We start from the raw sequence: 25,282 nt of genomic DNA on the forward strand, positions 1-25,282 counted from the left end.
TATAGTATATTTTATTCTTATGTTGTCACTTGTCACTTTGTGTAATGCTGCTGCTGCACTATAATTTCCCAGCTTGGGATAAATAAAGTATATCTATCTATCTATTCTTAAATGGCCGAAAGGATGACAGACAGTTGTCTACATCCACTTTTAAAGGGCAAAATAATTTCACCAAATTAACCTGATAACTTACTCTCTTAATTAAGCCAACAAATTGCCCTAATATTTTCTCATCCCATGCTCTTGAGCCACACAAGTCATTATATATAATTATTATGTTCTTGTTTGTTTCTTAGGAAGAACAAATTTACCCCATAGAAAACCCCTGCCTCGAGTGATATAGTCATATTTTGTGGACAGTAGCCATCCAATTGCCTGCTTGCATGCAAATGAATTTGCTTAGCGTTGCCAGCTCTTTGTCTAATCACGTTTTTTTTAATGCAAATCCAGTCTAAACAAGCGCCACATACAGAGGAGAGAACCCGCGGCGTATGGAATATGACATGCACAGCCTGGAGCGCCTTTGTCGTCCTGCTCTTTTTCTATGATAATCAGCTCAATCGGGGCGACCGTTTCCCCTTGTTTACAATGCAAATGAGCACGTCTTGTGATTTTTTCACGTGTCAGGTGCTTCTTGAAGTTAATACGGGGCGCATGTTTTTTCATTTAACATGATCCAGTTAGGGAAAGCGGAGGAGAGAAGCAATCATAGAAAATCTGCTTCTCTTTCTCCCTGGAGTTTAATCCTTCTCTGCCACACCTTCCTTTTTTTAACTTCTTTCTTTAATGGTTGTGTTTTTGGTACAGTCCACCCAATTAAACCCCATCTCCTCTGACAAACACGTCTTTTATTTGCAGAATCAAAACCATCAGATATTGTATATGTCAGTCTCTCCGTCTGCTGTTGTTACTGTGCTCTGGCCTCCTATGGAATATGAACCTTAACAAACGAGCACAAGTGACATTGCTTGGACATACCCTTCATCTGTATTTGGATCCCAAAGATTTTCCACTATTCATTTTTTACAAGTATGTATGTCCATGCTCAGTACATGCTTCATGCATTCACAGACCTGCAGGGCTCACTCTGTATGCTCAGTGTGTTTGTGTAGCTGCATACACAGTCCATGGATGTGGACTGTGTGTGTCATCTCTGCATCATGTAAGTCACCCGGGCCTAAAAACACATCAAACCTTTATCAAAGTCAAACTAAGCAGCCTCAGTTCTTCTCAGCTGAGGGTATAAATATTTAGCTCGCAGTATAAACACAGCAGCCTTCTAGGAATGCTCTGTTCACATACGGCGGCAAAGCTTTTTATCCCTTTACTGATAATATGTGTGAGAGGCAAAAAAAAAAAGATGATTCATCCGAATATGCAACGTGCGACGTGTCGCTAAGAAGGAATGCCGCTCTGCTAAACTGTCAGGTGTATCCTCACCATTATTATTTCTATTGCTCCATGCCAGTACCTCAACGCATGATCCATATAATACAGCTTATGTATGGTTCACTGTAATGCTAGAGGATTGACATTATCTTTAAAGTGATAAAATGTGAATTTGTAGCGGCTGTAAAGCTTAAACAGTAGGCGTTCATAAATAACATGGCTGATTAGTGTAAATTTGTAGATTTCATATGAAAAATAGTCCTAGGAACTACTTTCCTTTATTTCCTTTAGTTTATTTGTATAGCACAATTCGTACACAAGGCAATTCATAGTGCTTTACAGAGGCAAGGAAAAACATTTGACATTAAGACAAGCAATAGCAATAGAAATAATTAAAAAGAGAAGAAATTTTAATTAAAAACATCAGAATGTCATTTAAAATAATTAGAATAGCAAATTTGAAAACAATCTAATAAACGAATCACTGGATTATGATTAAAAATAAAAAATGTGTTAGAATCACCCACTCCCACTGATTTGATTTCACTATTGTTTCATGAATATGTGTAAAAAAAAAAAAAAAAGGCCTGTTGTGTGTGAAATATGGTGTCGGATCATTTGTTTATGCTTGTCTGTGGTGTTATTTTAAGCCAAGTGCATACAAAATCTAAGGCATGCTATGCAACATGGATGAATGTGATGTTTATGCTCATATTACTCAACAGGTGGATTTCTATATTTTCTCACCGTCAACAAATCTAAGAGAAAAATCAATGTATCTGGCCCGACAATAACAAAAAATTCAAGTATTCTTCCTGGTATTTCCTGATGAAAAGTTGTAGGTGACTCATCCTGCACTCAGTATAGGCGCGTAGTCATTTTGCATCCAATAATCCATCCAGATCTCATCGCGCTACCTGCAATGCATAGCGACAAGTTCCTTCCTGCCTGTTTTTTTTTTATAGGAAACGTGTGAACAATAAATGGAGCACTGTTCTCTGTTTCATTGGGACTTTAAAATGAATCCCAAATATTTAATGTCATTTTTTTTTTTTTGTAGAAGAAGCTCTGAAATGAAAAACAGCTGCGCTCTGAGCTTTTTAACATTACTCAAACAGGAATACAGTATTTGGCGAGGACTACTTCCAGCTGTGGATGAATACGCATCCACATTAGTTCCAGTGAGTATTTGTGGCAGCAGGGATGGCCTATGTGGGATTGACTCAAAATAAACAAGAGTCTACTATGTATGTGGCTCGTCTGACTGTTTTGAATAGTTTTTGTACAACTTTAAATGGGATTTGTTGACAATAAGGAAAAGAAGAAAAAAAATAGAATATCTGCAGCTAACCTCCCAAAAACCTGCACTCTTCCTATCTTTGACACACGCACACCCCAAAGCACAAAGGCTTTATGTTCTGTGGAGGCTTTTCATTTCCCAGACAGTATTGTTTAACATGAGCTTCACCTGGCAAGACTCCACCGTTTGCGTTCGGGGGTGGAGGCGTATGATGAGAAGAATAAGGAAGAGGTGGAAGAAAGACGGACGGGGAGGGTGGGGGGTTGACAGATCCATCCCATCTCGTTTTCTCGCCCTGGAATGCAGCTGGAATCCAAGCTTGACTCCCTTGTTGGCTCCACCCAGACTCCCACCACCTCATATCATGCTACACACACAAACTTTGCACCAGTTACTCCCTCTTGTTAGGTCATTTTAACCATGGAGTAAAGGGGGGCTGCCTGTTGTAACCTGTCCGGCTAATATGTAGCCTGTGGCACGCTCCTTTTATTACGCGTAACAAACCCACCTTTACGTTCAAACATACATACTAGCTTCGTATGTATGTTTCTGGTAAAGCACAATGGTCCTAATAATGAGGCCCACCTCCTGCAGGCCTGAACACATCTGTACTTCTGTTTATATTATGTCTACTTGAGCCGTTCTGGATCTGGAGATGCAGCGAAGGTTAGAAGAGAAAGTTTTATATATCAACTTCTTGGGCGCCGATCTATATGATTATTAATTTTGTTGTTTTGCAATATTTCAATCAGTAAACCTATAATATGGATTTGTAAGTTACACTTTGCTGCAAATCATCCAACCAGATTCACAGCCCAGTAGCATAGAGGTAAATAAAGAGTAAGAAACATGATGACCTGCAGATGATTTAGGCTTTTTTCCAGTAAAAACTCCACAGTTCCCATCAATCTCCCACAGTTTGTTATGAGTAACAAAGATATGTACCGACAGACCTATAGAGGTCAGACATTCTGCACAGAAATCACCGCTGGACCTGCGCTCCTGAGTTCCTCCTAAATGTAAATGTTCCCTCGCAAGTGCCACTCTCAATCATTCCACCACATAGCATCATGCAGCCATGATGTCAGCCAGGGTATGAAAGATGTTTAAGGTAGATGACGTTTTGCACAACCTCAACATCTTTATTGCTATTTTCAATTTCTATTTATAATGTTTTCTTTTCCATTGCAGAGAACTTGCACTAACTTGCGTCAGAGCCTTTGAACATATAAACTATCTCTTAATGCTTACGTTTCGAGGAGGATGCTTTCTTTGTTCTCGCTCCTACAGCCAGGGTTCGGCGCTGTGTTTATGTCACTGAGTTGTTGCCCTGGCAACAGACAGAACCTCGGAGTCAGAGAGAGAGTCTGCGGATTTTCGAATCGACCAACATGATGTACAAACACATGGGTCCTCATTCTACCGGAATAGGAAAGATCAGAGGTCAAGTGCGTAGGATCCAGGGGATCAGTTGGCAGGAATGGGATACATTATTCATAAAAATGCTTCATCGCATGCAAAAATTGAGGCGCATGACTAAAATAAACAAAACTAAAGGCAACCAGAGAGTATTTGTGAAAAGGCTAACCTATAGAAGTGCTTAACGCTTAAACAAACCACCAGATTCAGCAGATCTGATGGAAACGGAGAGAGGGCTGTTCCAAAGTTTAGGAGCATGATAAGCAAGGTCTTCGATCGAATTGTTCGTCTTTGTACTGTGCAGGGGGCCAGGCCACGTAAGGCCATGCCTTGTACAGAATTAGTAAAATGTTTAAGTCAGTTCTGTGTTTTACTGGAAGGTCACTGAAGGGAGGCAAGAACCGGGGGCCACGTGGGAGTGGTGACTAGTTTTTGTTCCCAGCCGTACGAGCTTCAAGGTTCAAATGTTGGTCAAAAAGAAAGATTGTGTGCTGTGGGTGTGTTTGTGTGTTCTGATCGTCTCGTTGGCCACCGCAGCATGACGTCAGGTTGCATTTCCTCTAAAAGTTGAATCCGGTTGCTGCATTTTTTTTGTTTCTGTTTTCTGGCCCCCGTTGAAATAAATGGGAAAACCTGCATTTTGCGACCCAGCAGCAAATTGGGTCTGAAGAGGCGCCTTTTGTTTGACATCTTGATCACAGTTCTTTATTATAACCAAATATATATCACACTATCTCATGTAAACAGCCTGTATAAAAGACAATGCGAATAACAGTATCGGCCTCAAAGATCCAGTATTAGTCCACACTGTGCAGTGATGCACAATACCAGCATCCTTCAATCCAGCTAAATCCTGTAAACACACTCAATGAACCAAGTCTAAACATCTATTTTGTATTGTTATGATTTCCCAGCGTGATGGCTCCACTGACGACAGAGAGTAACATGGAAAAACGTAATAACTCGATGAAAGCCAAAAGGCATGGAAACGAGCAGATAAACATTCAGAATACAAAATTCAGGCACACACCGCACATCTGCGCGCACACACACACACATTGTATGACTGCGGTAAGTCATTTCAGAGCCTATTAAATCTCCATTAACACACAGCCTCCCTGCTAGCCCGAACTAATCCAACCCAGGTGTGTGTGTGTTTGTGAGTGTTTTTACCCCGTCTCCCCACGGCTCCTTCATTCTCTCTCCTTTCTCTCTTACTCTCTCCATTATCTCCCCGTTTCATACCTCTGTCCTTCCTTTTTTCCCACGCTCTCCCTTAAACCTGGCAGCTCCGCCACGGCAAAACTCCTCCAATTAGGTCACATTAAGGCAAATTGCAATTCTCAGCGGGGAAGCCAGACTGACACACCTCACTGTTAATCTCATTAGGCACAGTCATCTCTGGTAAAGACAAGCACGATTCCTCTTTTTTTCCCACTATCAGCTCAGATTAAAGGCCTTCATCGATTATTTAAGTGTGTATCCCACGTGCTAATTGACGCCTGGGCTGCTACACCCTATTTATTTTGATCCCTTCATCTCCATTTGAAGTGTCTGAGAGCGAAAGACGAAAACAGATAGAACGAGATGAGAAAAGAGACAAAGCATCTGCTTTCTATTCGGCTGAGTGCCTGAATAATGAGGGAGGAAGATGATGCGCAGTGACAACCGGGTTATAAAACAGGCCGTGCAATTGAACTGAAATCGAGTTAGAAACATGGCAAGATGAATGATGTCTTTATCTTGTGACACATTCGTATCCTTTCTCTACGTTTTCTTTGGCCACCGCCGCTCATGTCAACCACCCGCTTCGACTTCTGTTTATTGCAAACAAACCGCTGTCGCGCCTGCTGGAAATGTAAATCGCGTCCTGGACCGGTGGAATTTTTTCCAGGAAAGACCTCTTTCACGCCAGGTGTTTGGAAAAGTAAAACAATTCCTGAGCGGGCATTAGGTTTGATTTGCTCTTGTGTTATGGCAATCATCCATATAGTGGCCAAATTAACACTTATTCATTAGAAAAAAAGTTCATAAATAGCTTTTGGCCTCTTCGTTTGTGTGTTTAAACTTCATTGTGAGAGACAAAAACTCCAAAAACTAGGTCAACAATCCTTTGTTTTTAATCTTGTGGGGACTACTGGAACTCAAAAACTAATATCTTACACACACAAGCACACACACACACACACACACACACACATTAATGTTCTGGGAAGGTACTCTGCAGGAGAGAATATGATCTCTGCTTGGAAGTGACGCTGTTCCCTCCTAAAGCAGTACAAACACACATTGTTATGTTTGTGAGTGTGTGTGAGTGTGTGTGTGAGGACATGTGGGTGTTGGTGACAGTACAAACAACCCCACTCCACTGGAGATCTCTTATGAGTGTGCAATAATAATGAAAAATAATAATAGAGGCCCACATTTACCAGAAGATATTATTAGTGAAATGGTTTAAACAGTAAGGAGGGAGGGATATTTATAAGGAAATCTATGTAGTTTGATTTTTTGAGGTCCACAACATGTCTTGTGAGATTTATATGTCAATGTTTGTGGTCTAACATTTTGTCAGCCTGTAAAATATCCTTTTAAAGTTAACACATTTCAGGAACTACGAACAAATAGTTGGGGTTTTCTCCCTGTCCAGTGCATTTTAAACAGTTTTATTTGGCTCCGGCGCTGTGAAATATGTTCTGACTGCAGCTGGTATCAGCTATTGTAATGTTTTTGTAAGATACTTATGACATAGAGAGGCTAAGGAGACAGATGTGCGCAGCTGTGACTGGCCACAATACAGCCCACCCACATTTTTACTGTGATTCATCACTTGTGTCAGTGTGAGCATTTGCGTATGTGTGTCCACACACTGCTCAGTGTTCCACTCAAACCTACCCCAAAATCTTGGATGATTTACCAGAAGCTGACTGGCACCCTCTGGTGGAAAAAACATCTATTTACACTAACTTTTTATCTGCTCTTTCACACAAAAAACAAAAAAAACAAGCATTCCTTTGGAAAAATCGCAGTGATAAAGTCTGATTTATAACTGGCTCATATCTGCTTCTGCTGAAACCTCAGAGCCTAAATTAGAAGCTTGGAATTTATGATGGAAAATTCTCCTGAAGATTGATGGGTAGCTTAAATTACATGCATACACACTGTACTTCAGTTACAGTTGCTTTAATATAGACTAGATAGACTTACATCACTTCTGTTTATCTAAATATGTAACTAAGTAGCATGTGATGAGTCTCAATATACTCTTGCTATTTGTATTTAGGGTATGTTCATGGTGAGGTAATAGTTCTGTACACTCTACAGATCACAGAGGTCCAGATCCTGGACTGTGTGGGCTGTGTGTTTAGACTTAAAACACATGCAAATAGACAAAAACAAATACAGAAATGCTGCAAGTACCATAGATGACGATGGAAAAGTGCAGTGTTGTAATAGTCTTGGACTTGAGACCGGTCTCAGGACCACTTTTTGAAGGTCTCTGTCTCGTCTCGGACAAACAGGAGTCTGGATTTTATATCAGGACCGTCCAAGACCACAGCTGTGGGGATAGCACCAATGTTTCCATATTATTCACCTAATAATGTCTAGTTTGTCCTGCCACAGTTTCATAATGAACTAAAAAACACTTTTACACTTTGAAAAAGTCGTTCCACAGTCTGTAGATATGCGTGGCACAGAAAACTAAGGAGGACAGGAGAGTTCAGGTCGAGGTTTAACCACGAGACCGCGAGCCAACAGCTGCAACGTTCTTCCAACGAATTGAACTCATGAACCAGGTCATTTAAAAAGAAATGAATACGAATTAGGTAAAACTTCGTGCCTCAAATGACACCAATAACTCACTTCTAATTTTACATTTTTGTCACTGTTAAGGGCTGTTAACCTTCGCTGCTGTCTTTCATGCACACTGCTAGAAAGTGATCAAGCCAAACCTCCTGTAATAGAATTTGACTTCCTAAAAGTCAAAGAAGAGATCTGCAAAACAGGGTCCAAAAGAAAACACACAGCAGTCCTGCAATACACTTACTGAGAAGGCTGCAAGGTGCGGACCACTAAGTACACTGTATACTGTCAAGTCTTGGTATGTTCATGGTGAGGTAATAGTTCTGTACACCCTACATATCCCAGAAGTACAGACCCTGGACTATGTGGGCTGTGTGTTGATACTTATACAGTATTTCTAAAGTACCTAGACGTGCTGTATTGTAATAGAAAATTGGTAATATAATGACATATACAGTACAAGATACTGTATGTACGGTGATCCTGATAGCTCAATGTGCTGCAACTTAAAACACATGCAAATAGAAAAAGCCAAATACAGAAACGCTGCAAGTACCATAGGCGACAATGGAAAAGTGCAGTGTTAGTGTTAATAGTCGGGATTGGTCTTGAGACTAGTCTCAGGACGAGTTTTTGAAGGTCTCTGTCTCGTCTGGATTTTATATCAGGACCACAGCTGTGGGGATAGCATCAATGTTTCCATATGATTCGCTTAATAATGTCTAGTTTGTCCTGCCACATTTTCATAATTAACTGAAAACAAATTGTTCCACAGTCTGTAGATATGCGTTGCACAGAAAACTAAAGAGGTCAGGTCGAGGTTGAACCACCAAGACCGCGAGCCGACAGCTGCAACGTTCTTCCACCGAACTGAACCAGGTCATTAAAAAAAGAAATTAATGTGAATTAGGTAAATCTTCGTGCCTCAAATGACACCAATAACTCATTTCTAATTTAAATTTTTTGTAACTGTTAAGGGCTGTTAGCCACTGCTAGAAAGTGATCGTCAGCCAAACCTCCTGTAATAAAATCTGACTTCCTAAACGCCAAAGAGGATATCTGCAAAACAGGGTCCAAAAGAAAAACCTAACCCTGACCCTGTAGATAACTGCACTGATCTTGACGAGTCTTTAAAGGAATGTCCACTAGATGGCATTAAAACATTCCCACACTAACTCTGATTCAGCATTCTCATTACAAAGCCTTTCTGATATGCAAACACTTCTGTCTTGGCAGCGCTTTCCTCATATTGTTACCACAAACTTTTTGCACCATAAAGTTCCACTGACTTTAATGAAACATCACATTTTAATTGGAGGTACGTGCATGAGCTGCACAATCCTCAACACACACACACACACATAGACGTGTACACACACATATACACACCTGCAACTAATACAACTCTCGCTGCCTCGCCTCTGGAACTTGAGTGTTCCTCGGCTGAGCTATTTTTCTATTTATAGCCACAGAGCTCCGGCCGTGTCTAAAATGCCTGCTGTCTCATTCTGTTTTGCTTCCTCACTGTGTGACAGATTTGGGAGGAGGGGGGTGGTGAGAGGTCCTTCAGTTTAAATCACTCTGCTTTTCAGGGCCTGGAGTCATATTTATACATATCCTTAGATGACAAGGATTTGCTTTCATAGAAGGCCGGGGCGAGACGAGTATTAAAGGAGTCGTGTTGTGTCCGACTTTATGCTCAACAGATGTTCAAATGACAGTAGAACCATTAGAAAGTATAGTGTATCTGCATCACTGTCACTTGAGTATCTGCCTCAGCATAACCTCACTTCTAATCCTTACACCCTACTGACCTCTTGACCCCTAAAAGAAACTTGCAGCAGATGTATGCGGCGAACTGACTCCTCACTTTGTCACTTTTATGAATGGATGTTTCTCTTTGTTATTCTACGGCTGGACAAAAAAGCTAAAAAAGTCACACACTAAGTTACAAATCAATTTGCTTTGGAAAGAACCCCAAAAGGCGAATCCAGTTAAATTCAGTGTTGGCTAATTGTTTGAACCCTAGTTGTCTCCTCCAACAGATAACAGTGACTCCCAGCAGCCCAGCCAAGAGGAGATAAGATGCTGGGAAGAAGATGGCTTTCTCTGAAGTGAACTCAGCATGTGTTTGTGTGTGTGTCATTGTGGAAAAATCAACAGAGATAGTTACACTTGGTTCATCGGCAAGGTCTGAAGGATCTTCTTCCTCTCTTTCTCTTAAAGTTCTTTAGGAGAACAACGTTTGAAGCCACACAGGCTGCAATGTTAGTTACATTCCACGACATAAATGAGTTGGATGGAAGGAATCAGCCTGATAATGACTTTGCTAATGACAGCCATCGATGTGTGAATGTGCCTGCCGATGCAGACACCCAGTGGAGAATAAACAGAATCATCTGTGCATCCACTGTTTTGGAGATATCTCATGTGCGGTGTTGATATTAAAGAAATGCATGTAGGGTCATCCTCTGGGGAGCTTTAATGCGCTCGGAAAATCTGATCACTAGATTTTTATGTTTTGTACTTGACTCTTAGTCTGAGAGGTCATCCAAAACAGTATGATCCATCCTCTGGGGATCATGAATATATCCAAAGACTAACTTTATGGCAATCTTGAGTTCAGGAAGAGCAAATAAGGGGAAAGAGCATTCAATTTTTTGTGTAGGAGAGTTACAGCAGCAGTGTGAAAGATGACACTGATTTAGTCGCCCTTAGGTCAGGTCAGTTCAAAGGAGCCTCCATGTCAGAGAACAAATTGCCTCATGCTTTCAGTATAGTCTTTGAAAGGGCAAAGCTGGACCTGTCCAACAGACTGTGATCCCAGCTTGGTTCATGTTTCCCCGAAAAGCAAAATCAAGCCGGTGTGATGTCATGTTTTTGCTTCAGTCGCTGCATTTTTTACATAAGCTTGGAGATTAGAAAGAAAAAGGGGTTCCAAAGGGCAGTCGAAATGAGAAGGAGAATCACCGGGATGTCTGTAAAAGTCGGTCGATAAAAGCGAAGAATGGTTCGGGAGTGAGCTTCTGTGAGGGGCGGAAAGAATGGAACCAGGCAAAGGAGGGATGGGTGGGTGAAGAGGAGAAGAAAGGAGAGGAAGTTAAAGGGGTCACTCAGTCAGTAGTGACCCTTCTTTCAGTCGGAGCCCCGGGGCGTCGACATGAAGCTCTGACCTGGAATTCCAAATAAATAATTCCTTAAACCAGAAGAGACTCACACACATAAAGGAAGCGGTGCAGCATGGCGAGATGCACAATTTCTCCAAAACCACGGCTTACTTAAACTAGTTTTTCAACTATTTGATAATTCTGCAAGGTAAAATCACACACACACCGCCGCATGCACCAAAGTGTTCACACTCACAGGTATTAATTCTCAAAGCTTAGATTTAGCGCAGGATTTAGTTCAGAGTAGCCTAAATCCATGTGTGTGTTAGCGAGGAACATTCCGTTAATCCTCATTAAATACAGCATGAAACAGTTTTATTCAGTAATAAATATCCATGCAGAGGGAGGCACTGACACTGAGGTCAAATGCTCGGCAGTTTATACAAGTAATTAGTGTGACACGGGACTGTGAGTCAAAGAGGGACTGGGCTTCCATCATGAGGAACAGACTTTGCCACGCACTGTAAAACCAAGCAGAGACACAAAAACAACAAAGTTCATCTGCGTGATCTCCATCGCTGAACTCGGCTGCACCGAGTTCACAAACCGACATTCAGATAAAAAACCGGAGCTTGATAAAATCCAAAAACAAAATTGGATTTTATTCCTTTGGGCTCATTTTTCAGCAAAGGGACCGGATATGAGCACGCAGTGTCCTCTTGATATTCCTTATGAGGATTGCCGCACACATACACACACTCACTGAAACACGGGGGATAAAGGAACTCTCTTGATTAATATTGTTTCAAAGTAAACTGGACAGGTCTGCTGTAAAAATGCTATTAAGCTGTCCAGAGTCATGATGAAGGTCCGCTGTGGGAATAAGATGATTTGAGGCGTTATGCTGCTCTGGTATTTTGCAACAATTAAAAGATATTTCTGGTTTTCATCACTTCATTTGGTTATGATAACATTGTACTCGCTAAACTGCAAGAGAACTGCAACAGGACGACACTGCCGCAACAAAGTCAGAAGGGACAAGAAACCAAGATTCAAACGGGCCTTCATTGGTTCCTGAAACACACCTCTACCTGTGAAAACTCATCAAGTTTACAGCTGTCTGTCTCGTGTTTCTTTATTTTTCAGGTCTCGGCAGTAAACTCGTTGAGCGAAATGTTCTTATTACTGACAGACATGATGGCGAAGGCTGCAACAAGACCCGCTCTTTAACACCAGAATATGTCTCAGTGAAGTTTATCAATGTGCCTTCTTGAAATAGGCGGTTCTTGACTCTGCAGGGCTATTCGGGGAACTAATGTAACTCTTCTTTTCTTGAAAGAATGACCTGCTCCAATGAGTTGTTGCCCTCTTTGGTTGGGTTGGTTAGGTTCTGGGAGTGAGATTGGTTAGGGTTAGGGTTAGGGTTAGGGCGTAGAGACATTTCTCTTATTTATAGTTGGCTTATATTAACTCCAGGAAGACTAGTGACTACTTTTGGAGAAGCTAATGGTGATCCAGATAAAGAATATCAAGCCATCGAGGGTGGAAGATGAATGAAAATAGTTGCAAGAAGCTCATTTCCATATCTTATCTGATTATGAAACAATAAACTGTTGCCACTTTTTGTTCCTTACAAAACGTACGGGAGGTTAAGATGATAAAACAATTCTGAGGTCACTAATCTTCAACTTTTTTCTCCCTATTTTCTATATTTCTGTTCCAAGATTAGACAAAGAGCGGGTGTGTTTGAGATGTTATGAAATGTCTTCACCCAGTGTGAGTATCAAATCACCGGAGTTTACACTGATTGAGACAAATACATAAATGGGAAGTTGTAAACTTAACACACCGTGGCACATGTGAGAGGATCCATGCTTTCCCTCTGGCCCATGACAAATCACATTAGAGAGAACATTAGTGGACACTGTAACGCACACACACTAATACACAAAGGGATGGACATTTTTGCCTTCAAGCGCACGATTAGATCATGTAGCCACTGCTTTGGGATTCTCTCCCACACACACACACACACACACACACGAAAACACATCCGTGCACGCTAAAAGTAACTCAACACTGCTGCTTTCTCACTGGTGGAGAGGTTTAATCTGCACCAGACAGAGAGATTCTGGCTGCGGAAATTAATGTTTACTTTCCAGCCGTCTCTATTTCAAACCCCTCTCTTTTCCTTCATTGTTGAGAAAACATCCCAAAGGAGATGTGAGATTGCAAAACCAAAACACTGCCAAACAAACCCCGTCGATTCATATGGTTCTCTTCAAACTTGTCAAAAAAAAGAAAATTGCCCCCTGAGGTGTCATGTTTCTGTGTACAAATGAGAATGAGCTTAAAATATTTTTTTCACACACATTATACAGTACGTCAGGGTATTGGACATCTCGAATTATGGGCTCTTGCTTCGTGCGATTACTTCATGGCACAATGGGACGGCGCTTTACGGCACAAAACGAGAAAAGGGCGCTGACCTTTTTTGAGAAATCTATGATTTGTGAAAAGAAAAGCCAAAGGTGTCTCAACTGCACATGTTTTGAGTATGTAGTACATTCACACTAGCATATTGGATTGAATGTGTACTTGCCAATAGTGCACGAAAAATGACAGACTTGTATGGCAAAATCACATGAGGGGCTTTTCCACAGTTTGATTGATGTACAGCATTGCCACACAACGGTGTGTAATCATGTTTGTATAACGTGATAAGGCACAGTCAGGCATAATAGTGCACTGTCAACGCTTAAGATTTAAGGAGCTCTTTTATGAGGTCTACATCCCTTTGCAAAGTGAGAGCAATGGGCTTTATGAGGATCCACAGATAAATTTACCGTATTGCGACGTGAGGGATTACGCCCATAGCTGCGCCCGAGCCCTCTACAATGTGTGCGCCTCCACTAAAACGCAGCTATACGTGGCATGTACAGCGAAAGCATGTGTGATCAGTCGGATTGGGCTGCTTGTGTTTTGGCAAATGAGTAAAAAGCAAGCGAATTGAAGCTAAAAGCCGACGTGCAGTTCCTCAAAACAGCCACTTGAGGCTGACTCCAGAAGTGAGTAAATCTCCATAAGCCCCCATGTTAAAGCAGAAATAAACACGTTTACAGCCTGGTACAAAAAACTGTTTTGGTCTTTTTGATCATTTCCCCCGTTCACGACAACTGTGCCCAGGGTGAATTTTTATATAACTCGCCAGTTTGAATTATAATAAGGCTTAAAGTTATGCAGAATTAAGTGTAGTCGCAGATGGCTTCTTTGAGCCCCCATGCTTCATGCAGCTCGTCTCAGCTGCTTCCCCTACGCTTTGAAAACAGAGATCACTCCGGTCTGTCAGTAGGTTGTACATGTTAACAACCAGGCTCATTAAACTTAATAAGGACCATAATCAAACTACAGCACATGCAGACCCTCTCCCTGGAGGGGAACTGTACTCCAACATGTTGCAGAGGTCATCTATACCCACAATGAGGAATGTTTGCCAACAAGAAACAACAGGCTCAGTTCTTTTTTTTATATACTCAATCTTCAGAGCTTCATTGATTAATAACATGAATCTTTGCCACAAAAAATGATCTCTAGATCTGATCGCTGACATGGAGGTCCTTTGATTCACAGCAGCTCTTATTCATGATGCCGTGAGATCAGACTATGACTTTCAGGCTACAGATCCAAATCAGAAACTGCTGCTGTGAGCCAAGAAAATCCACCATCAGCTTCAGTGTTTTTATGGATGGTCTTTGCAAGAGCATAGTGACATCCTGTATTACGGTTCCAGAAGCTCTGCGCTCTTGCTACAGTGATACTGTTTAATTTGAACGCCGTATCTCTAGATTTGTGAGACTTTTCGAGTCTTTGTCCGAACTGTGTGAATTTGTTATTAGTGTGTATTCTGGTACGAGCATTCCAGAGATGGCAAGCAATCAAGGACTTGTTCCTCCAACGCAGCCTCCTCATTTTGAGAGAACTTAGGGAGGATATCAGGGAGGAAAGGCAAAATGGATAGCTGTTAGGTTCACAAGTTCAAGCCTTCTCTCGAGCGCATCCAAGAGAGAAGGCATTCGGACGGGGAATCTTGCACATCCAGAATTCAAGTATTAACTGCTAATGAATGGGATTTCTTTGCTCCCAGCGTGTTGCTTGTTTATTTTCTCAAGTTTGGATTTTCATCTGTGTCACTGAGCCAATTCAAGTAGTTAGATTTGGCTCATTCCTGAGTGTTTTGTGATTGATGATGCAGCAAAGCATAAAAGCCTGAGGCGGAATACGTTTCCTAGAATTCAAGGAAACACTGGAAAAAGTTCACCTCTGGTTATGAACTATATATACTGTGTAGCCCATTTTATGTTAAAGAAGGAATGATACTAAAGGAGAGAAGATGGACTGTGTTAGACGTCTGTTTCTGTGGTAATTAATATAGAAAAGAGATTATGACAGAAAATTAATCAGCAAAAATCCGAGCCCCCAAAAGCGTAAATATGCTAAGTCTCTCCTCTCGCTTCTGCTTTGAAGCTTTCTCGACAGAATTTCTTTCCTATGCCTCAGTGCACGTCTTATTGTTGTTATAAACACTCCAACGTGGATCACTTTTGGTAAAAAAAAACATACTAAAATGCTCAAATATTCCAGAATATGCGGAGGCGGAATCAGAACGCGTGATTTGCGATAAATAAAAGAGTGCGCCAGCAGCTCGAATGTGTTTACAGCATGAGTAATCAAAGTAATGTTACACCGGAAATTTAGTCTCAACGCCAACATACTGTCTCAAATGGCTTTGGGCTCCTAGTGATGGTTGTTTTTTTATTATCAACACTGGAAAAAGTTTTGCCTTTTAAAGGCAACATTTTCTTTTTCAGCATCTTTGAACAGAGTTGGACCATCTCCCGCATTGTTGTGAAGGCAAGAAAGCGTTTTTATTCTTCTTGAGATTTCTTCCCAAGAAGAGCTACCATCATTTTACACTGATAATGCTAACATGCTCATGTTTAGCTGGTATAATGTTTACAGTGTTCACCGATTTGTTTTTGTTGTTGAATTTAAAAAAAGTCAGTCGTCGGGGTTCATCCACTGGGAACCATGAATACTGTTTCAATCCACCCAGTAGATGTTGAGATACTTAGTCTGTCACCAATTGCTATTTCAAGCCATGTGAACGTCCAAAGAAAACAAAAGAAGTGATACTGGTTAGACTTTCTCAAAGTGTTTCGGACTCTCTGAGTGCCGAGTACCCTGACATAGCTCAGCAATGATGCATAAACATAAATCAACACGGGGGCGTTGGGAGAATTTTAAGAATGCTAACAACCAAATGTAAGCACCTATAATTCTACGTGTTAGTTATCCAGAAGGAGTGACTGGTCAGACACTTCAGAACACAATGAAATCATGCTTTTGTGAGCCATCCTCCATAAACGATTCATAAAATAATCTGAAATAGAAATATTCCAAATGGTGATCTTCTGAATTCCCAGTTGTCGTGACCGCGGTTCAGTTCTAAGGGATTTGCTTGTATTGGCATCTACTAAAACAAAGCAGATTAAAGTTTGGGATAAACACTTTTTACACACTAATAGCAGCTCTTTAGCCTTTGCAACTAACATCACCTTACTTGATTGAAATACTCGTAAGGCTCCAGTATGTGTTTGTTCAGTCTCCGACCTCAAAGAACCACCGCTGGATTGCTACAAATCCTCTACCATCAATCACTGAGTAGCAATAGTTGTAGCTTTTTGAATAGAGGTTTCATTTTGGAATGGTTTTCTTCTTCTAAAGCATTAGTGTAAGCGGTGCTAAAAATAGTCTGTACAATGTCAACATTCGGGTGCCCCATAAACAACCAGGATTAAATTAGCCGACCGCCGTTTCCTCTCCGACCCTTCGTGCACGTGTCCGTGCGTGCGTATATGATCGGAGAGGCTGTTCAGTGTATGTTTCACATGCTGCAGTTATAAATTCCAACGCGTCAACGTCCCTGTTAAAAAAGCTGCACTGTTTTTATACTATTATGCAAGAACATGTGTTGATATGATATCCAACTCCCGAGTCAATCACTCCTCAAGAAGAACCGCTTCCAGACACCGACCCTCCTGCTGTAATAACACACGGTACTTTCTGATGATTTTTTTTTTTTTTTTTTTGCGTCATTGTTCTTTTAATGTCAACAACCTGACCGTGGAAACAGCTATTAAGCAATCATGGCCTATATAACTGTCAGATGTTGCTTTTTGTGTAAACCATTACATCTCCACTTTGTCTCTGCTTCTCCCTTTCTCCCTCCGTATGCCTCACTGTCCACGTCTCCCTCCTTAAAAAGGCAAAGCAGAGGACTAATCTGCACAGGTTGCCCTACACACACACACACACACACACACACACACACACAGTAGTACACATGCAAATAATTTAGATCTCAATCTGAGCAAAGGTTGAACATTGACTAACTGACTACATGTGAAAACCTGTCTATTCGATCAAATTCAGACAATCTGTTAGCAGTCCATAGCTGCCAGTTTCTTTGTTTTTTGTGTGAAACTAAGACCTGAATCAAGTTAGTTCAAGACAATTTCACAAGCTGCTTTAGTCCCGGTTTGTCATTCCATAGAAGAGTGGTCGAAAAAGACCTTTTAATGCGGCACTCTGCTGATTTTTCACATCAATCCATTAACTCAGCATGTGAAAACGGTTGTGTAATGTCTTCTGGCGAGCTTCGCCAAGCCTGGAAAAACAACCCTCATGATGTCACAGTGATGTCATCGGGGGGGTTGTATCAGCTTGACCTGAAAAGCTGCGTCACAAACTGGAGTTTGAAAGACGCCGTTTATCAGACAGCTGGGTCGAATAATAAAAATGATCCAGTTGCAATGTGGGAAATGTAGGATCTAATGTTTTTGGAGCTTGGCCTATAATATTGAGTTGAAGTCATGAGTTATCTCAAGCTCTGCTGCTTTGATTTGGACATAATTCATTGCTGCAGTACCCCTTTAATCTAGAAACACTTTACAATATTACGTTTCTAGAAAATGTATTAAAACGATGTCGATTTTATACATATTGGCCACTGTGCAGCTGTTGGCTGCCATTTATTTTAGGACGCTTTGAAAACGTACTCGCAGACACCATCATCATCATTTCAACACTTTCATTTTTTCAAGTTATTTTATCATTATGTAACAGAATCAATAGTGTTTTGATTGGGAGTGAACTCCCAATTGTGACAAACGTTCCTCTGATAACCTTCCAGAGCACAGCTCCATCAGAGCTACCAAAAACATGCCGGATTGTGAATAACGAGTGTAACATAATGTTCCTTTCCACAAGTGCCAAAGGATTAAAAAACAAATAAATAAATGGACCTAAAGTCTGGACAAGGACGGCGTGGACGCGCCTGAATATGCACGCTCCATCTATGAGAAAGAATTTCCTCGATCTAATATCTGAAATGACTGCTATGTGGCATGTTTTGCATTTGAAAAAACTCAATCAATCCGAAAAATCTGCTGCATTTAGTACATTCCAAACATACAGTCGTTGTTTGCGCTTCATTTCGGGTTTTTACTTCGCGCCCAACAGCGTGCGAAACCTCCTACCAGACCAGCAACACTTCTTGGCTCTGGATTTTTACAAACACTCTAAGGTGCAATAACTTCATGGTCCAGATTGTACTAATGACTCCAAAACTGGTGGCTTCGTGTTATCCTCAGTGGGCCGTAGCAGGGTTGAGGAGGGGGGGAAACAGCATGGAAAAATAGAGTTAAAGTGGTGGGAAAAACTGGGTTGAGTGAGAGCTTCTTGACATCTCGGAGAAGGAAGAGAAGGAGAGTGAGGATGCGTGTGTGAGAGCACAAGCTGCAAGAAATTGAAACAGAGGGAGAGAGAGAGAGAGTGAAGCTGGAGTTGCTCTTTGTAATAGGAAATGATGGGAGAGCTGTTTGAGGGCCCGCATGGTTTTGACCCTGTGACTGCTTGCAGTCGTGAGAACCGATTTCTGGGCCATGTGTCCTTAAGACTCTCAAATCAGCACACACACACACACGCGGTGCTGCTGCACGTACACACACACACTTCAACTTGGCAAAAAATACATATCAACTAAGGCCGGAGAAGGAGACAGTGAGTCCACAGAAGAAGCAGGGGAAATTATCATACCTTTTCACCAGAGCATGTGGACTTGTGCCAACTATGCAGCCTATAAAGCCCCCCCCTGCTGAAAATAAGTCGCCCAAGTATGTTTTGTTAAGGATTTCATACGCTGCCTTCCCCTTGTTCACACTCAATTTGAAGCCCATATGAAGACAAAAGCCCACTGATGACAACAATGGGAGAAAAAAAGCGGAATTTGAGGGGTAAAAAAAAAATTATTTAATCCTGAGAAGATCCATAAGGGTTTCTATAGCTTTAGCTTCAGCTATAGGTGTGACTCTGACACACACACGGGAATGAAAAGAGAGAGAGAGAGAAAAAAAAAGATCCAGGTGGGATAAGTGAAGCTTTAATTACCTATGTGCCCTTGGGCAAGACCAAAACAACCAGTTGTAGTGAACTGGTTTGATACTGGACGGCTTCCAGGTGCAGATGTCAGTGCTGGGTCAAAACTCCCACTTCATAAATCTTTCATGACTTCACACACACACACACACACACACACACACACACACACGTCTTAATGTCTGACTTGATATGCAGTCAGATTTCGGATGTTCAGGCAACTTTCTGGGCAGTTTTTTTCAGCCGGGGTGAACTGAAAGAAAGTTTTTCATAGATTAAATACACTTTGTAGAGGCTGTTGATTGCTCTTGAAGATCTGATGACACCAAAATCCTGATTAGCCACATTCTTGTGTGCATCCATACCAGTGAGGGACTTACTGAAGAAATAAGGATGGAAACAAGTGATTTGTGGTTGTGTGCCCTGTTGGTGGGTGGCTGGTTTAGCAGAACTCAGCTGTCAAACTTGGAGTGTTTTCCAGTTGAAACCACAGAAGAAAGAAAAAAAACGTATGCACTGTTCTAGAAATGAAAGTTTCAAAAGTTTTACCTCTGATTTCCACACAGCGTAAGCTTGGGAGCTGGACGGCTGAACTTTCTTCTGAAGCCACCTCCGCGGGGAGAACAGCGTGCCGGTGCTCCCGGAAGGCGCTGCACCGGGTCCCCTCACCAGATATGGTAAATCCCCGGCGGTATTCCTTTTGGCACGCTTCACTGTGTCATAGTCAAAGTGGAAGTTGGAGGATGGAGAAACATCCAAAGGTATGGAAGGAGCAGAAAGGGACGGGGCTATCGGCTCCTTTAATATCGGAATCTTGGTGCGTAAAGCCGGTTTCACAGCCAAGCGCTCTGGGGACGCACCTGCATCCACAGCCGCCGCTCCAGAAAGCGATGCGCCACTTTCTCCCTCGGTGCCGATGTCACAGTGTCTTATGATAGCGGGGTCCAGGCTCCGGGTTTGGCGTAGCCTCCGTTTGGTTATGGCTTTGGACGCAGGAGAGGAGCAGGAGAAGACACTGTTGAGAAGTCCTTGCGCGGCAGACATGTCTCCTTATTTTGGATCTCACATCAGCGCTGCTCAGTGCGTCTCTCAAAAGTTCCCCCTACAACTATAAGACAACAGTTTGGTGTCCCCCCATTAACTGGAAGGTCCGAGTGCAAGCTGGTGAAGAGCTGGAATGTGCTGTATTTGGATGCAGTCGCTGCGCAAAGTCTTCTTCGCCTCTCCTCCGTTCCTCTGCACGTTGGTCATTCCCAAACTGAACTGGAGTGAGAAGACAGTTTGAGTGTGTGTGTGTGTGTGTGTGTGTGTGTGTGGGAGGGGGTTCAGAAAACTTGAGATCAGTGCTTGCATACTGTATGTTTTTTTCCCCCTCACTAACCAATTTAATGTCAAAATATTATATTTTTAAGCACTTTCAGGATTTTGTTTTTTCAAACTCTCCAGGCGAGTCAACTTTTGACCCCTCTTGGCTTCTCTATGGCTCTCCTTTTTCTGTGTTGATCGAATGTGAATGACCTCCAGATGATCATCAGTGGGTGATCACTAATCCAATCCACCAAAATCCATCCAGAAAAAAAAAAAAAAACTTATTTTTTTTGGCCTCATTCTCCTGAATCTGCACCACTTTTGACACTAACTAACTTTGTCCTCTGCTGCCTGTTTCCTTGAAAGATGTGGGGTGAGATGAGTTTTCATAATTAGTATGTTGATTTTCATACAGGTAATTAGGCAAGGAGCCAGACACAATAATCACACGGGCAGAAGGTCACGCACGCAGACAGACATGATTTAGCCAGGGATGAAAATAGACATATTAATCCTTGTGTCCCATTAATCCACCTCACTGTCTGGGAATAATAGGCCTATCGGTGAACCCTGCTGTGTGCTATTATTAGCTGAACAATAAGTGAGCCGTGGGATTAATAGCCAATGCCTTTCTTTATACACCTGTGCAAAAGGCTGTATTCCAGACATTTGTTTACACAGGCGCTTGTGTGGAGGAGCTCAGTGATTTTTAGTGTGTTGAGGTGGCTGCGTGAGTGTGTGCATTTGTTTACAGGGGGAGAGTGAGCGAGAAAGTGTGTGTGTGTGTGTGTTGAAGAGAAAGAAGGAGCATGTGTGGCCCTGTGTGTGAAAGTATGGGAAAAATGAAAAGAGACAGCAGGAGGTTGGAGAGGAGGGTGCCGGACGGCTGATAAAGGAGTTTATGAAGCTGCGCGGCATGACACACTCACACTCATACACACACACACAACACAACACAGCGTGACATGACACTGATAACAGCTGAGATAGATTTGACCCTTCTAAAAACAGTCTGCGGGGGGAGAGAATGAGATGCGGGCTGAGTGAAAACACAGAAGCGGGAAATTTTGGAAAGAAAAACACGGTGCTTTGCATCAGAAGTTGATGGAAAGAGGCCAGCACTTTGAGGCATTATTGCTCCGAGCTGTGCCCATACCACTTCTCTGTTCGGGGGAAAAAGCCAAAAACAACAGTGATATGGAATAATAGAGCAGAACTGAGAAGATATTATACAAACATACCCCTTGCAGCATCCTTCACTTTACATTTTGCTGCCTTCAAGCTCTTCATCATACACTGAAGACGGGACTCATATTACTAATGTGTAACCATGGAAACTTATGGGAAACAGTGATCATTTGACACGCCTGTCAAAATATATCAGAGGCAGGCAGGGTGGAAAGGGACGGTGAATATATCAACATGGGCTACACTTCAGCCAGTCACGTCCAGCGTTATATACACACTGTCCATATTTGGTGTACAATGGTAGAGCGGCGCTGCCTGAAACCATTTGAAGCAAAAATGAACCTAGATTTAGCTACAGCTGTGGAGACGTGCTTTCCTGTGCCGGGGGGGGATTAGTGTACATTTCATTGTCCAAGCCTGTGAGACAGATATGGTTAAAAAAAAAAAGGTCACAAGGTCAAGAACAAAAGACATCGAATTACATGTAGGCCTAGATATGAAATATGGAACAATAAACTAGTCATACAGGGTTTATTTTTATCTGTTAAAAAAACAATTAACTGCATATGTGGAAAGAGGAAGAAATAGTATCATTCCAGATTTATAACTCCAGTGATTAAACTCTAAGTTTGGAGATTGAATATGTTTGCAAATATAGACACACACACAGTTTATACCCTAGAGCGGTGTATCTACAGTATGGAGTAAGGATTTCACATTAAAACATCCTCATACTGTATAAAACTCAAGCATATTGTTCCAATAGAGGCAGATTAGATTATTGAGACATGGTAGATTTTCTTTTACTGTATTTTGCCTCGAGGAAAAGGGTCTTTCCCCAAAACTGCGTACATGTTTTTGCTCCTCTGAGGTATGGAGTTTGTGATACGTGGGTCGATTAATCAGTATAGGGTGGTTTAGTGTAGATATTTAATCTCAGAATACGATCAGGAGAGTTGTAATCGAGGCCGTTTGCATTAGTACAATATACCGCCTGCAGGTTTATCGTAATGTTAATGTCATGGATAACTAAATGGGCGCAGATGGCTTTCCTATTTGGTGAGTAGAACCAGTTTTATATGGACGTGGAGATTATAAAGATAGTGGCAAAATATGTCATGTAAAGCTGATAGAAATACAGGTGAATTCCAGTGCAAATCTGTTTCATATGTTTGTTAGGTAATACAGGATTGGAAACCCCTCAACATTAGTTTATGGACTACATGCATGTATAAAACTCTAATAAAACAAATGGAAAATGGTGTGGACTTTACAACTAAGGCGAACGAGTTCATGTGGACTGTATTTGTGCTCTTATACTGACATCTGTTGGCCGTTTCATTTTTATTCCTTGGCTTTTAACCCAGCATGAGACTCTGTTTCTGTTTTTACTTTAATATTATTTTAACATTGTTTTATCGTTTATTATTGTTTTTATATTGTTCTTTGTTTTATATGTCTTATTTCATGTTCTATTTTATGTACAGCACTTTGTGTCAGCTGCAGCTGTTTTTAAAGGGCTTTATAAATAAAGTTGAGTTGAGTTGAATTTCTGACTTTGCACTACAAATACGGTGTCCGGGAAAGACAATTTCAACTCACTGTATCGCATTTCCCACGCTGCCTTCAGGTGCTATGGGAAATGTTGAAACTCGAGATTGAAGACACGTAAATGAGCCAAAAAAAACAAAAAAAACAGGAGGAGGGTGGATGAATTAATGCATTTCTCTGGTTGAGACATGAATGAGATGAAAATAATAATTAAAGTAATTCATTCAGTCTCATGTGCACAGGCATGCACGAAGCAGGAATTTACGAGGAGTCCGTAAAGGCAGCACTATAATGGTTGCATTTGTCCCACAACAGCGCCATCATCCCTCCACAGCCTGCTCCTGGTTGGAAAGACCCTTCACGGCGGGGGGAAAAACAAAAAGCAAGGAAAGGGTTAAGGAGTTTATAGGGTCCAGATCGATGCCCCCTCTCTCCCACACGTCGCCATGAACAAATGAATTCGCGGGGAATTAAATATCAATTTCACAAAGGAGAAAGAGTCCTGTGCTTTGAACCCGACCCCTCCAAGGCTAAAGTGTTGTACGACGCCAAGGTAAATGTTGTTGTTTCTCGCTCTTCTTGTGCACCAAACGAGCAGTGTTTGGACTGGAAAAAAAGGATTTTAGGGGAATATGAGTCAAACACTTCACTGCTGCTGCTGCTAGGCCTCTGAACTAAATAAGTCCAGCTAGTTAATATGTTATGCTAAGCGGTTTCCGGGTGCGTTTGATTTCACGTCGCTTGATTTAAAGTTGTTGTTTTTTAAAAAAAAGAAATGTTTTGTAGCAGTACGTTAATCTAAAAAAGGAGGCTGCTAAATGAGGCAAATCAGCCCTATCACAACAGCATGCCGTGAGGTCATTTAAACCGACATGAGAGCTGTTTTAATAGAAAAGTAAAGTAGTTAAAGTGTTTTTAGTCTGAAGTGTTTGAACGGCGTCACGTAATAAACAAACGCACCAACGTCTGTCCAGCTAACGCTATTATAACGTAGCCGTTAGCCTTTATTCCCGCTCTCTAGCTGTTTTAATGACATTACATTTGAGCTGATAAAGATAATATAACGTGTTTTAAGCTCTTTTGAGTTTTATTTTTGTCCTCGGCGAAGTGCGCGGTTTGTTTTATTTAGCTATCTAGTCCAGTTAGCGAGCTAATGCTAACGAACGTTTTAGCTCAACGGTAGCTAACGGTTAGCTTTTTAAAAAATGCCAGTTTACAAGTTTGTTTACAATAATTTCAACATTTTATGCAGCGACACGTAAAGTTAGGTAATGTTAGATGAGGAGTACTGTTATAGATAGATAGATAGATAGATAGATAGATAGATAGATAGATAGATAGATAGATAGATACTTTATTATATAGTGCAGCAGCAGCATTACACACAGTGACGATAGACAAACTATACATGATAAAATATCAATAGTACATAAAATATATTGTGCAAGTGTATATACAGCAAATTGTTTATTATTGATAATAAATGTATATACAGTCACTTTGATGTTAAATAAGTGGTATGTCTATCTATATTTAGAGACAGAATGTTGTTATATTCTCTAGTGCCTTGCAGTATTGGGACCATGACTAACAGGGGCCCCCAAAAAATTCAAGGATTCAAGGAGTTTTATTGTCATTACAACACATGTAAACATGGGATGAAACGAAATTGGTTTCCCCTGGTCCCGGAGCAGCCCGATATCAAATATAAAAAAAAAATATA

General features: G+C 41.4%; 2 protein-coding genes across 2 annotated transcripts in view; one reads left to right on the plus strand and one right to left on the minus strand.

The window, feature by feature from the left end:
- LOC109136604 (rho GTPase-activating protein 6) overlaps positions 1 to 20,770 on the minus strand; it is an 83,080-nt gene extending 62,310 nt beyond the window's left edge. The window contains exon 1 of the mRNA XM_019260108.2: positions 20,062 to 20,770. Within this exon, the coding sequence (XP_019115653.1) occupies positions 20,062 to 20,556 (495 nt within the window). The 5' untranslated portion in view covers positions 20,557 to 20,770. The remainder of the gene's footprint in view (positions 1 to 20,061) is intronic.
- A 3,152-nt stretch (positions 20,771 to 23,922) lies between these two features.
- msl3 (MSL complex subunit 3) overlaps positions 23,923 to 25,282 on the plus strand; it is a gene marked incomplete at its 5' end in the record, with an annotated part of 15,107 nt that continues 13,747 nt past the window's right edge. Inside the window, 1 exon segment of the mRNA NM_001303370.1 lies at positions 23,923 to 24,112. Coding sequence (NP_001290299.1) covers positions 24,014 to 24,112 — 99 coding nt within the window.

Source organism: Larimichthys crocea, chromosome XIX, assembly GCF_000972845.2.
Source record: "Larimichthys crocea isolate SSNF chromosome XIX, L_crocea_2.0, whole genome shotgun sequence".
NCBI classification, from domain to species: Eukaryota; Metazoa; Chordata; class Actinopteri; family Sciaenidae; genus Larimichthys; species Larimichthys crocea.